The sequence below is a fragment of the Hyperolius riggenbachi genome, chromosome 3, assembly GCF_040937935.1.
Source record: "Hyperolius riggenbachi isolate aHypRig1 chromosome 3, aHypRig1.pri, whole genome shotgun sequence".
In the NCBI taxonomy this organism is placed as follows: domain Eukaryota; kingdom Metazoa; phylum Chordata; class Amphibia; order Anura; family Hyperoliidae; genus Hyperolius; species Hyperolius riggenbachi.
In genome coordinates this window covers 233472505-233486261 of record NC_090648.1, presented here as the reverse complement: position 1 = coordinate 233486261, position 13757 = coordinate 233472505, and the positions used below count along the sequence as shown (strand labels likewise).

The 13757-nt window shown below is 43.5% G+C and overlaps 1 protein-coding gene across 1 annotated transcript in view; it reads right to left on the bottom strand.

The window, feature by feature from the left end:
- The window catches only part of STRIP2 (striatin interacting protein 2), a 91509-nt gene extending 89740 nt beyond the window's left edge, over positions 1 to 1769 (bottom strand). Inside the window, exon 1 of the mRNA XM_068275961.1 lies at positions 1687 to 1769. Within this exon, the coding sequence (XP_068132062.1) occupies positions 1687 to 1725 (39 nt within the window). The 5' untranslated portion in view covers positions 1726 to 1769. The remainder of the gene's footprint in view (positions 1 to 1686) is intronic.
- Positions 1770 to 13757: the final 11988 nt, after the last annotated feature.

Genomic DNA, 13757 nt, shown 5'->3' with positions numbered 1-13757 from the left:
AGTAAGGCTCTGCTTCCGCTTGAGCGCTAAATGGACAATGAACAGCTCCTATTTTATAAATCGAAGCCATTCACGCTTGTTACATTCCAACTGATCTGCAGAATCCGTTGTAGTAAGCGGACTACATATCTGTACAGTCCACAATAATCCTGGGCAGGCAGATGCATTCCCCCATATAGCCTATGGGGGAAACGCAGTTGCCCCAGGCTACAGCTAGACCACGGCGGACCATCGGTTCCCACTGGCCACATGTGGTCCGCCACAAGTGGGAACAGTGTAATGTCTGCTCCGATGGTACAGCTGTAGCCCGGGGCAGATGTGTTGCCCATAGGCTATATGGATACATCTATCCGCCTGCCCGGGATTATCCCGGACCACACATAAGTGCGGTCCACTTACTGAAATGGATCCCACGAATCCGTTGCAGCCTGACAGGCGTGAACAGCTACTATGTATAAAATAGGAACTGCTCACTTTCCGATTAGCAAGCCTAATTAGGCTCTGTTCCCACTTGAGCAGACAGGGGCGTAGCAATAGGGGGTGCAGAGGTAGCGACCGCATCGGGGCCCTTGGGCCAGAGGGGCCCCGAAGGGCCCTCCCTTAACTACAGAATGAGCTCTCTATTGGTCCTATGCTCATAATAATGACTTCTGTAGATACTTTGAATAGTGGTAATCATTAACAAACTCCTCCCCATCCCCTTCTTGCACCTCTGACACTGTAATTGCCATTGGCAGATTTTGGTGCGCCGTATAAATTGTTATGTATAGAGTGCTTGGGGGGCCCCATTGTAAAACTTGCATCGGGGCCCACAGCTCCTTAGCTACGCCACTGTGAGCAGACATATTTTTTGTCCATTCTCCGCTCATCGCTAGATGGACAGTCAGTGAACAGCTCCTATTTTATAAATATGAGCCGTTCACATTTGCCGCACTGCAATGGATCTGTGGGATCCATGCGGACTGCACTTCTGTGCGGTTCGCAATAATCCCAGACAGGCGGATGCATACCCCCTAAAGCCTATGGGGGTAACGCATCTACCCCAAGCTACAGCTGGACCACAGCGGACCATCGGAGCGGATAGTACACTATGCGCTCCCGCTGGCCACTCAGGCCAGAAACCCACTGGGAGCGCTTTGTAAGCGTGAGTGATTTGAAAAAGCTCTTGGTAATGCAATGCTATGGGGGATTTTTATAAAATCACATCACTCAAGTGGGATCACACCCATAGCATTACATTAGCTAGAGCTTTTCAAATCACAAAGCGCTCAGAAAAGCTCTCCTAGTGGGTTTCTAGCCTCATGGTCTGGTACAAGTAGGAACACAGGCTAAAAATGTTGTATTTTCATTGCTACAACATTACTCATCAACTTTGCTGTTCTAATCTAAAAGGAAATGAACTGCATGGGTACCTGTCAAACTATACTGGTGTATTTTATCTGTACTATTTTTATGATGTAACTAACTGAAATGCTCCTCTGCTTTACACTGGACAGTCACCCCGCAGAGACATTGCCACCTCCACCCACCCCTCCCCCATAAATGACAAGTGGCGACGAGCCATTTCCTACTGAGTGCCCTCACTTCCCGCACAGTATCCATTCAGTCATGTTTTCCAACAGCTCCGAAGCGGTAACCCCCCCTGCAGAGTTGGTCACTGCCCCGGGAACAGCCCGTCAGCCTCACCTCGGTGTCCCTCCTCCTTCCCTTGCTGTTCCCCTCCATGCCGAGCCGCAGCTGTCACTCCCTCCCAGCTCTCTGACACACACGTGCTGATTAGAGGCGGGGATACACCACCTCTCTCACAAACGGTTTGCTGAATGGCCAGCTGGGGAGGGGCGGGGAGAAGAACTTGTTTTTCTTGTCAATCATTGGACAGAAGTTAGCAGGAGGTGGAGAGGGTAGACAGGGTGAGCTAGGTACAGTGCGATACCTGAGCCTGCATAGCGGGAGGGCGGTGACGCCTCTCAATCCTACAGGACAGGAACTCTGTACAGAATACCCACCTAGCTCATGTGACCCAAAACTACTAGGAAAGTACCGTATACATAATACATTCAGCGAACTCTATTCACTGACAGTAATAACACCGCCCGAAGTGCCACAGGAAGTATCAATGTTCAGGAGCAATGGATTCTGTGTCAAACGAGTCGTATCTCTTGGGATTTTAGCACAGTCTGTGCCCCCTTGAGGGGATTTCCACTTGCTTCCTGCTGGCCCCGAGACATGATTTCAATATTAACCCCTGTGCTCCAGGAGATGGAAAAGAACAACAATAAAATGTGATGCAAGTTCAATTCTTCACAACTCCAAAAAGACTGGGTTTACAGTGGGCGCTACATTCCCTGTAAATACAGGAATGCAAAGAGTCGCAGCGCCACGTTATAGTTGCATATAGTCAAGTATGCTTCACTGTTAGCCATTGGAGACTTGCACCTGCGCAGTAGAGAGGCCCGACGGAGATCAGCTATTTTCGCCTATCTCCGTGGGAAGAGCGGATACTGCGCCTGCGCTGGAGCCAAAAGGTAATTATTTACATTACATCCGCTCCGGGAGGATTTTCTCCGCCGCCGTGGGAGCGAGGACGGGAGAAGCTTCAATAGGATCCCGGAGGCTTCCCCCACCCGAGGCGAGTACCCCCCAGGGGAGTTTATTTTCATTATAGATTTTCTTTAGGACTAAAAAAAAACCCACGCAGTCTGGCTCAGATCCTCCTGTCCCCCGCTGGCAGCTACTTTCAGTTTCGGCAACAGGCCCTACAGGCCTGGCCATGCGTCTGCTTTTTCGCATTCCTGTCCGCAATAGCGCTCTCTATGCTGCTATTGCTGTCAGGAACGCGAAGAAGCAGACGCGTGGCCAGGCCTGTCACTGAAAGTAGCTGCCGGCAGGGGACAGGAGGATCCAAGCGAGACTACGTGGGCTCAGGACAGCTGCAGGGGGCTGGTAGAAGCCCCAGGTGAGTAAAACATTTTTTTCCTCAGACTTTAAAGCGGACCGAAACCAAACATTTTTTTTTTATTAAAAATATTTAGTTGCACCACTGACACATACAAAGATAAATAAACACTCCAAGTCTATGAGAATTTCAGTGCATGCTTTTCACCCTTCTCTTTTCATAGCTAGGATTATACTGGGGGCAGCCATTAGCAATTCCTCCATTGCCGGACACCACCTACTTCACCAGTTTGCCGGATTTTGTTCCAGCAATTTGAAAGGAAGGGAGGGGTTCCTCCAATAAATGTAAAATATTTTATATTTGTCATCATGCAGCTAAAAAAAAGGCTGCTATTTATTATTATAATTTAGAAAATAGATTTTATTTCTGAAATCTTGTATTTTTAATTTGGGTCCACTTTAAGCGTCCCTTTGAGCACTCTTTTCCATGGACTGTTGATAGGCAGTAAAATGCCTCTCAAGCTCTCACAATTGCTCACTGCTGCCTGGCAACTGCTTGCTGAGCACACAGCTCAACTGCCCATGGAAAGAGGCCTAGGAGCCTGTCATGGACTGGCTCTGTCATTTTCCCCTTAGGTGCTACTTAGAAACATTTGCTCAAGAAGCATAGAACTTTTCTTTTTGTGACATAAGGAATTAGAAATGGTCATTGAGATTCAAACAATTTTGAGTTGATGCAAAATTATGAAAATATTCTATGCAGCTTTAAAATGGATTCTTAAAATTCCTTCTTGGTAAATTTCAAGTGGTCCATATTGAGCTAAATATTTTTGCATACAGAATTTACATAATCCTGCATCAATTATAAGCAATAAATAATGGTCTATCTTATTTAGGTCGTGACATCACTGGACCGGGATGCACACATGCGCCAGCTGTGTAGTGACATTACATGGTGGGCGGGGAAGAGGCACAAACAATGGGACTGGTGTCACTGGGGGAGAGTAGATCCACGTGGCGGATTGCTTGCGGGTTGGGGGTCAGGGGTTGCCAGCTGCCGTACACAAGCCAGATTATGCGCTGAGGTAGTCCTTATTGGCCGCCTCATGCGTACGAGGATATGTTTAATACAACTATTGAGGTATAGAAATGGTCAGTAGGATGCTAATAATTCCATCTTCCATGCAGATTGAATGCAGTTAGGATTTGGGCCACTCAAATGACCTCCTGTTGATTTTGACTGGCCCAAATACATCCTTGAAGGGAAGGTCCAGGAAGATAAATCTTCCTCCAGCCCCAGCAGCCGACCTGTGCCCTCGCCGCAGCTCCAGTGGCTCCCGGTCCCCTGCGGTGCAGATACCAACCGATAGGTTGGCATCTACTTGTGCTTCGGTGAGCGGCTCACGGAGTTGCACTGACGTCATCCGGACTGAAATGCACCTGCGCAGTACAGTCCTGATGACGTCAGTGTGACTCCGTGAGCCGCAAGAGACATTTTGTACCAGAGGGGACCCCGGGCAACCGGCAGGGAGCAGAGCTGCAGCGAAGGGACATGACAGCTGCAAGGGGCCGGAGGAAGCCCTGGGTAGATTTCTGCATTTTAATCTTGCTGGATCCTCTCTTTAAAGAGTACATGAGATCAGGAATATACAAGGATTTATACTTCCTGGGTCATCTTCCAGCCCCTTGTAGTCCATCTGCATGATTGCAGACCCTCCACTCCCCTTTGTTCTGAGCATGTGCAGTTCACCAAGACTGTAACAGCACTTGCACAGACCGATCCCGGGGGGGGGGGGGGGAGTTGTATGCAACCTGGACCACACATGCGCAGTGGCCCACAAACAGGCTGGATCCCAGACTCCACTGTGGCAGGACAGAGCAGGACAGAGGAAGCACAGCAAGGACAGACTACAGGAGGCTGGAAAAAGTATCAAGTATAATTGCATGTGTATTCTTTATCTCAGGTTTCCTTTAAAGCCAGGATGTCAAACTGGTCCTGCGAGGGCCGAGGTCCTCACACATTTTTGACGCAGCTCAAATTAATTGATGGGTCTGAATCAGGAAAGGTGTGGTCCATCAGGTACAACACATTCCTCTCTTTCTCAGTCCATCCTAAACACTGGCATGGATCTGGCCCTCCAGGCCTAAAGTTTGACACCTGTGCTTTAAAGGATATATAGATCTCTTACCTCCGTAGGGGAAAGCCTCTGGTTGGTCCAGAGGCTGCCCTGGTCCTCCTATGCTATATTCCTGCGCTGTAACCCTCATCAGTCCTGGACAAAAGATTGCTCACGTCCGCACTCTCGTGTATGTGTGCAGCCACACAGCACAGACGCAAAGTGTGGCCTGTGTCCAGGCAGTACCATGGAGCCACTTGCACTTGACTTTTTTCTCTGTGCACAAGCAGCTATATAAGTTACCATGCAGGCATGAACCACTGGCACCTGGGCAGTGCGGCTGCACCACAGGTCTACTGCACAATGTGACTTTCTGGCGCCACTGCGTTGCAATAGTATCAATACGGTCCTTTCAAACTCGGCACGTCGCACTAAGTGGATTCAAGACACCTGATCTGTGCATAATATGTGGACCATTTATTCATGGAGTATTGAAATCAGAGGGTGTAAATACCGGACAAACAATGTAGTGGTGAATGGAGAACATGTGAGAGGAAATCTTGAGTATGTGGGCAGTAACTCACTGAAAACTGGTGAAATGACACAGCAATCAGTGTATGGGGTGGATAAAACAGAAGACTATTCATACTCTTGCTAGTGTCAGAGTTGTGATTTGAGTATTTGTTTTCCCTCAAGCAGCTGTAGAAGCACCATAAGCACTTATTGTTCCCATCAGTAGTGAAACTTGCTTCCCTGACAGCTGAGGTAAATCGTATATCCTAGCTAATGTGTGCCCACTCAATAAACAGTGAAAATGAGCAATGGAAAAACCTTGCAGAGCAGGCATCATCAGCTACCTGACCTATTCCAGATAAATAATGAAAATCTTGATAAATAATTCACCATCTGTCAGAAGCTCATTTACCCATGGCTTAATTCTTGATACAGGTTAATGAGCAATTTTAGACAGTAACATGCAGGATGATCAGTGTATATTAAATCCTCATTTCTGCTGTTTGTCAGGGTGGGTATAGTTGCCAGACTGTGTCAAGCAGCAATTTCGGCTCAGTTACAGGTACATGTAACATATATACAGAAAATGAATGATGTTTGCATAGGAAAAGATTTCCAAAGTTGTCAGGTCTAACCTGTTTATTTGCAAATGCATCTCTAGAACTGGCTATACCACAACATTGCTTACAAAATAGCACAGTATTTTCCACCAGTATAGGACACACCCCTTTGCCAACTGCCTATTACTACATTTTATCCTGAGGCTAGTAGTGCAAGCTTAGGCATAGAGAAAAATCTCTGCTCAGAAGAAACTTCTTTTTCACCTTATTCAGTCATGCCAAGAAGTGCAGCACTTTACTTGCAATAATGCTGTAAACTAGAAATGAACCGTTGATTATGCTCAATATGGTCTTACTGACAGGACCACTTTAGGCCTGGAACCCACTAGCAGTTCAATTCTAAGCCTTTTCTGAGCACTTTGTGATTTGAAAAGCTCTTGCTTATGTAATGCTATGGGTGTGATCCCACTTGAGCAATGTGATTTTATAAAAATCCCCCATAGCATTGCATTAGCAAGAGCTTTTCAAATCACAAGTGCTTAGAAAAGTGCTGTTTGCGTGTCCCAGGCCTTAAAGCGATATCGTCACCATAAAATCAAATTTCAACAGCAACTGGTCTGTGTGTATTAAGTGATAAAGATGCTAATCCTGCATTCAAAATGTTTTCTGCTGTTATGATTTGGAGTTATCATATACCTTAGTAGCACTGGCTCTTTAGTAGTCGGTGTCAAAGAATTGCATGCTGGGGGTTCTTTTTATCTATAATATATTCCTCCTCTTCCCTTTATTTCCCTGTCTGCTGCTTATCTGAAATCTGATCCCCCTACTCACTTGGGTTTACAAGCAAGGCTGAGGTGACTTAGTGATTGGAGGAGACAAGAAAAAAAGTAAAGGGCAGAAATGACATCACGAGTTAGCCTTTACTGTGGGCAAAATACATGGCCCCCACCAGGAACAGAATGCTCGTCATTTACTATATAACATTCACTGAAATCAAAACGTGGACAGTTCAATACATGTGTTATGCAAGTAGATCAATTATTTATCTACTTATATATGTGTTTTTTTCCCATGGAATAGTATGGCTGATCCTACTGCTTTAAAGTGACTCTGTAACAAAAATTACAACGTTTTTTTCTACCATCCTACAAGTTCCTAACCCTATTCTAATGTGATCTGGCTTGCTGCAGCTCTTTCTACTATAACCATCTCTGTAATAAATCAATGTATCTTTCCCCTGTCAGACCTGTCGGCCTGTGTCTGGAAGGCTGCCAAGTTCTTCAGTGTTGAACTGTTCCTCTATGCACACTCCAGTGTGTGTTTTATTTACATAAGCCAGCAGCTTCTCTGCTATCTTATCAGTGATAGAAGAGAGCTGGATAAAAATCCTCCTCTGGAGGCTGTGAAAGGAGCTGGTCTGTCACATACTAAGGAATTAACGACATAGGCAGAGCTGTCTGTAGGAAGCCTGTAATGTTCAGTGCATGAGAGAAGCTGGGGACAGAAGGTAAACACACAAGTGATCTCTTGAGATTCAGAAGTAAGGCTGTATACAGCCTGCTTGTGTATGGATGTATTTTCTATGTGTGGACATGCTGTACATCAACCTACTTCCTGTTTTGGTGGCCATTTTGTTTGTTTATAAACAAACTTTTTAAAACAGTTTTTGACTACTTTTAATGCAGCGGGGAGCGGTGAAATTGTGACAGAGGGTAATAGGAGATGTCCCCTAACGCACTGGTATGTTTACTTTTGTGCGATTTTAACAATACAGATTCTCTTTAAAGGGAGTCTAAAGTTTAATGCCATGAGATGCTGACATGAGTCAGGAATTGTATCCCTTTCACTCAACTAAGCAGCTACACTTGGACGACTGGCACCATTTCTAACAAGGGTTATGAGCCATTGGTCTAGTCATAGGCCCAGTGCACACCAAAAACCTCTAGCAGATCCACAAAAAGCTAGGTTTTTGAAGCAGATTTTCAGAGCAATTCTAGGCATGTTTAGAGTGGTTTTCTAAACATTCCTAGCGTTTTTTTTTGTGTGTAAGATTTCATATATTGTTACAGTAAAGCTGTTACTGAACAGCTTCTGTAACAAAAACGCCTGGAAAACCGCTCTGATCTAGCGTTTTCAGAGCGGTTTTCCACTTTCCTATACTTTAACATTGAAGTAGAAACGCCTCAGAAATCTAAAAAATGCTGCAACCCCTGAGTTTGCATTTGTGGAAAAAACGAACCGCTCTGATATGCACCAGCCCTTTGAAATACATTACCCAAGCGGTTTTCTATCCCCAAGCGTTTTTAAAAACGCTCATGAACCGCTCTGGTGTGCACCAGCCCATAGTTAGACAATAGAAGCAGCTTTAGGCCAGAAACCCACTAGGAATGATTTTCTGAGCGTTTTGTGATTTGAAAAGCTCTTGCTAATGTAATGCTATGGGTGTGATCCCACTTGAGCAATGTGATTTTATAAAAATCCCCCATAGCATTGCATTAGCAAGAACTTTATCAAATCACTAGCGATTAGAAATCACTACTAGTGGGTTTCTGGCCTTAGACTAAGTTCACAGTGGGCTTTGCATTCCCTGTGACCGCAGGATTGCAATGGGTTAGCAGTGCCGCACATTATCTGCGAATTGCGCCATACAGTGAAGCATGAAGTCATTAAAAAGTATGCTTCACTGTTAACATGCGCATATTAGTAATGCAGTGCATTGCGTTGCTGCACGCCATTGCAACACACCCACTACACACCGTGAATACTGCATTGCATTAGGCCACGTTAGAAAGCAGCCGTTTTAGTGTACGTTCACAATAGTACGTAGCGGTATAAGTTTTCCTGAGGTTGAAATGAACCGATGAAAAAACAATTGCATTTTTATCCTCCTACTCCTAAAAAATTTTTTGTTTAGCTATCCCATTGTTTTATGTATATAACAACTTCCAAACCACAGAGAAGAAAGTAAAAATATATACACATATATATCCCTTTCACCCCACCCCATAGTTACCAAAATAGAACCTTTGTAAAAAAAAAAAAACCACTGTTACCTTAGGGACTTTTTAATATCTACGTCATGAGGGTAAATGACTCTTATTTTTGTATATAAGCGCTTGTAACTATTGGTCTAGTATACAAAAAAAACACCTTTATTTCCAAATAAAATATTCTCGCCATACTTTGTACTAGGAACATAATGTAAATGTTGGAATAACCGAGATAAATGGGCAAATCAAATGTGTGGGTTTTATGTGCAATGGCACATTTGTTAAAAACTATACTGGCTAAAAACTAAGAAATTATATTTTTGGCCACAAGATGTCATCACACTTTTTTCCTGTGTACTGTGAAAAGTACATAGGAAGTTATGTGTATGTGTTTACTTTCCCTTTGTGAATACTGGCATCTTGTTGATGCCAGTGCAGTGTCCGATTGTGCTGCCTTCATGCGCATGATCAATGGCAAATCCCTGGTTGGCGTAGACTATTCCCTCTCTAGGCCGCCATGGACAAAGGGGTAAGGACAGGATAGGTTCCTACTGCGTTTAGGGAAGCACAATCGGACACAGCACAAGCTTTCATTCATTACAGGCACGGTGATCAGCTTTGGGAACACATATTCCCATTCACCAAACGCAGACCGGCAGGAATGTAACAGAGGCGAACGGGAGCGCGCCCGGAATCATGAGCGGATGGGTAAATTAGGACGGTGCAAGTGAAGTTTTAAAGGGCGCAAATATGTGTACCAGTGGTGGGGAAGCAATTAAAGGAAACTTTAACTGAAAAAAATTGCCCAGTTACTTACCTGAGGCTTCAAAGCACTATCAAGCACAGGGTGTAGCTTGTTTACTTAAAGTATAAGCACTGGTAGATTTTATATTTAACATGCTTGTAGCTTAAAAGTGGTGCAAAATCAATATTTATTCATTGCATTATTGATCAGAGCTTTTTTTTTTTCTAAAGGGTACCTTTGACATAAAATAAACGTGATTGTACAGTGCCAAGAAAGCATATAACTAGGCTGAGTTCTGGTCTTCTTTTCCTCAGTGTAAAGGTTTAAGGGAACCTAAACTGAGAAGGATATGGATTTTTACTTTTAAAAAATACCAGTTGCCTGACTCTCCTGCTGTCTGGTTTTGGAGGCACTGGTCCACTAGACTGCATATTACATGCGGAAAAAGGATTGCTCTTTCCAATCGGGTATAGCGCATCTCAATATTGAAACACATCATCTCCATGATTGTTGTTTCGACTGGATTAGAGGACTTTTGCGTTCCTTACGGGGTGGAATTTTGTAATTGGATCTTTGTTCTTTTTATTTTCTTATATATTGTGTATTTTAATATTGAATATTAAAGAGACTCTGTAACAAAATGTTCAGCCTTATTTCTTCTATCCTATATGTTCCTATACCTGTTCTAATGTGGTCTGTCTTACTGCAGCCTTTCCTAGTTGCACAGTGGCTGTATTATCTCGGTTATATAATCTAATCATCTTTCCTTTGTCAGCTTCGTCGGCTCAGGCAGGAATGTGCTGCTCTGCTGTGATAGGTAGAAGTTACACACCCTCTCCACGCCCCCTCCAGGCTCTGTATGAGTCACAAACTGAGCTTCTCTCAGCCTATCACATGCTGGTTAGCAGCCATATTTTTTATTTGTAAACACTGCCTAAAACTGGCAATTACAAGCCAGGATTGCAGCAGGGAGTGGCAGAAACAGCAAAGAGTGGCCCAGGAGAACATAATGAATAGAATGGTATGCTTTTTATTGTAAGAATTTGAGAGTACAGATTCTCTTTAAGGCACAGGAACTTGTGTATTTTGAATTACAGTATTGGTGCGAGTGAAGCATTTTCCCTGAAAATTATTGGTCTAGAAGTGGCCTTGCCAAAGCAGACTAGTAGACAGAAGTAGTTAATCATGTCTTGATACATAAATCCTTAAGCCTGATACACACCAGACTGACCGTAAAATCGATAATTTTCGAGAGGACCTATCTAAGTTCAGAACATTTTTTGCATCCATTCACTGGTCAATTCTGTACAAAATTGATTAAAATATGGTAGTAAATCAGACTGGACCTGTTAGAAATGATGATCGATTCGATCTGATGGGAAAATGCATGGTGTGGCGTGTACCAGGAATTAGGCCCAGAAGAGGGTGCATGGCATTTTTCTTTCCCATGCCTAGTAAATGTTATGCTGGGCATACACTGTGCAATTGTGCGCCGGAATCGAGCCGCTGGCTCGATGCCGGCGCGTACCCGCTCGTCCGCGCAATTCCCGCTCGTCCCCGCGGGCACTTCCCTATCTCCGCTTTGTTTCTTCCATTGTCCGCCCGCGGGGATCGATCCGGCACTGTGATCAGACACGTCGGATATTATCAATCGAGCCATCAGCGGCTCGATTGATAATAAAAAACGAGCCGTGTATGCCCAGCATTACACCTGTAATTGGACTCACTACAGAGATTTGTTTGTCATGTACACATTATGTTTTTCTTTTGCATTGTGACTGTTACCAGGCTGTTTTGTTATGAATGGATTTTGAGTACACAAAACTGCCTAGGACTTTTTTATGCCATTGCTTCACCTTACCTCTAAAACAAAAAACAAAACAAAAAAATAAATAAAAAAAACAAAAAAAAACAAAGTCAATCCTAGTCACAATCAAGCTCTCTAACGAGAGTAATTAGGTGATCCTCTTTCAGTCCCTAGAAGTGTCTGTATCCCAGTCAGCCTGTAATGTATCATGTGCACATGCTGCGGGGCGCTGGAGAAAGACCGCAGCTGCGGGGCGCTGGAGAAAGACCGCAGCTGCGGTGAGGTACACAGACACTTCTAGGGACTGGAAGAAGCCCCAGGTAAGTAAACAACGCAATGATTAGTTCACCTGGGAATTCCTTTCATTTTTGAGAACTATAAAATCTTACACAGCTTCACCCTTGAGTTTGCCTAAATGAATGAATTTTTTGCGCTGGTTTAATAGATTTTGATGCAAGTGTTAAAAGACTTTGCAATAGGTATAAGGATTTAATCAGTATGTTCATTTTTGTTACTCAGCCAAATCAATATTCTGTTAATTGTTGCCAGCTTTCTGATTTAGTTTTAATCTTTTCAAGTAATTTGAAGGCATGAGACATATCTTTAGGTAATCTTATGGCTAAATATTTGAATTTACTGTTCTAACAGAAAAAAAAAGCAGGAAAGAGACTGTTCTCAAGTGCCCGTTACGGGACAGACATCTGGTACCTTCGATGTTGACATTTCATCCATAACGTTTGAGAACTCCTTATTTAGAAATGGCTGTAAAAGCTGCTTCAGCTCAGAAGGATTACAATCTGAGGACTGGTGCACACCAAGAGTGCTTCTGAGCGCTTTTTGAAATGTGCTCCGAAAAGTGTTGAGGTAATGAATTTGAATGGGATAGATCACACCAGAGCGTGTGATTTTTTTCCCTCAAACTCAAACACAGGTCCTGCAGCATTTCGGAGGCGATTCAGCCTCAATGTTAGGTATAGGAAAAGTGGAAAATCTATTCTCTAAAAACGCTGTAAGAGAGATTTTCCAAGCTTTTTTTTTTTACAAAAGCTGTTCACTTCCAGCTCAAACTGTACAAAAAATAAAAAAGCTCTACACCAAAATGCTCCACAAATCGATAGGCACATGCCTGGAGTCTCAGATAAATCACTTCTAAAAACGCTTAGTGTTTGTGATTAAAGCGTAACAAAATCGACTTTTGGTGTGCACTAGCCCTCATTGACCATTTTAAAATTAGTTAGAGATCTCAAACCTATGTTAATTTTATGAAAATGTATGGAGATACATTTGTGTCAACTTGTAATTATTAATATGGGTTTGTGCCATTGAAGGAAACCCAAGGTGAGACAGATATGGAGGCCAACATTTATTTCCTTTTAAATAATGCACATTGCTTGGCTGTCCTGCTGCTCCTCTGACTAATACTTTTAGCCATAGACCCAGAACAAGCATGCAGATGAGGTTTCTGACACAAATCTGACAAGATTAGCAGCATGCTTGTTTTAGGTGTGCGACTCCAACAACACTTGACCAGAATGATCAGCAGGACTATCGGGCAACTAGTGGTGTTAAAAAGGAAACACATATGGCAGCCTCCATATGTATCGACTTGGCCTCTTTTTACCAGAACTGAATGCCCAATTCTCTAGGCAGCTGGCAGTTTTCTGTCGTTATTCTAGGTCATATGATTGATGTTTACAACAGCGATTTATCTGGAATGGCTGCATTACATTTGAAAATTACGGTAAGTAATGACAGTTCTAAATTCACCTTTACAATTTCTTCTCTTTTAAAGCTGCCTACAGACTACAGTCACCATATTTACCCATTTTAACTGGATAGGGCAACAATATAATGCCAGTGTGGCAGATATTCTTAATTGGAATTAAGAGCATCTGGTCTTGATGAAAGACCTTGACCCATCAATGTGGCGTCTCCCCTAAAAAGAGCCAACATTGTTTGCCCTGTATCTTCATCACCTCTTTATAGAAGAAAGAGTAGCCAACCAATGCCGGGGCCCTGATTCACAGCATAGACACAAAGTCCAAAGGGCACCAGGAAAATGCTTGTATGTTCTACCACCTAAATGGGTCTATAGGTAGCTTAAATGATAAATCATACACTTGACAAACA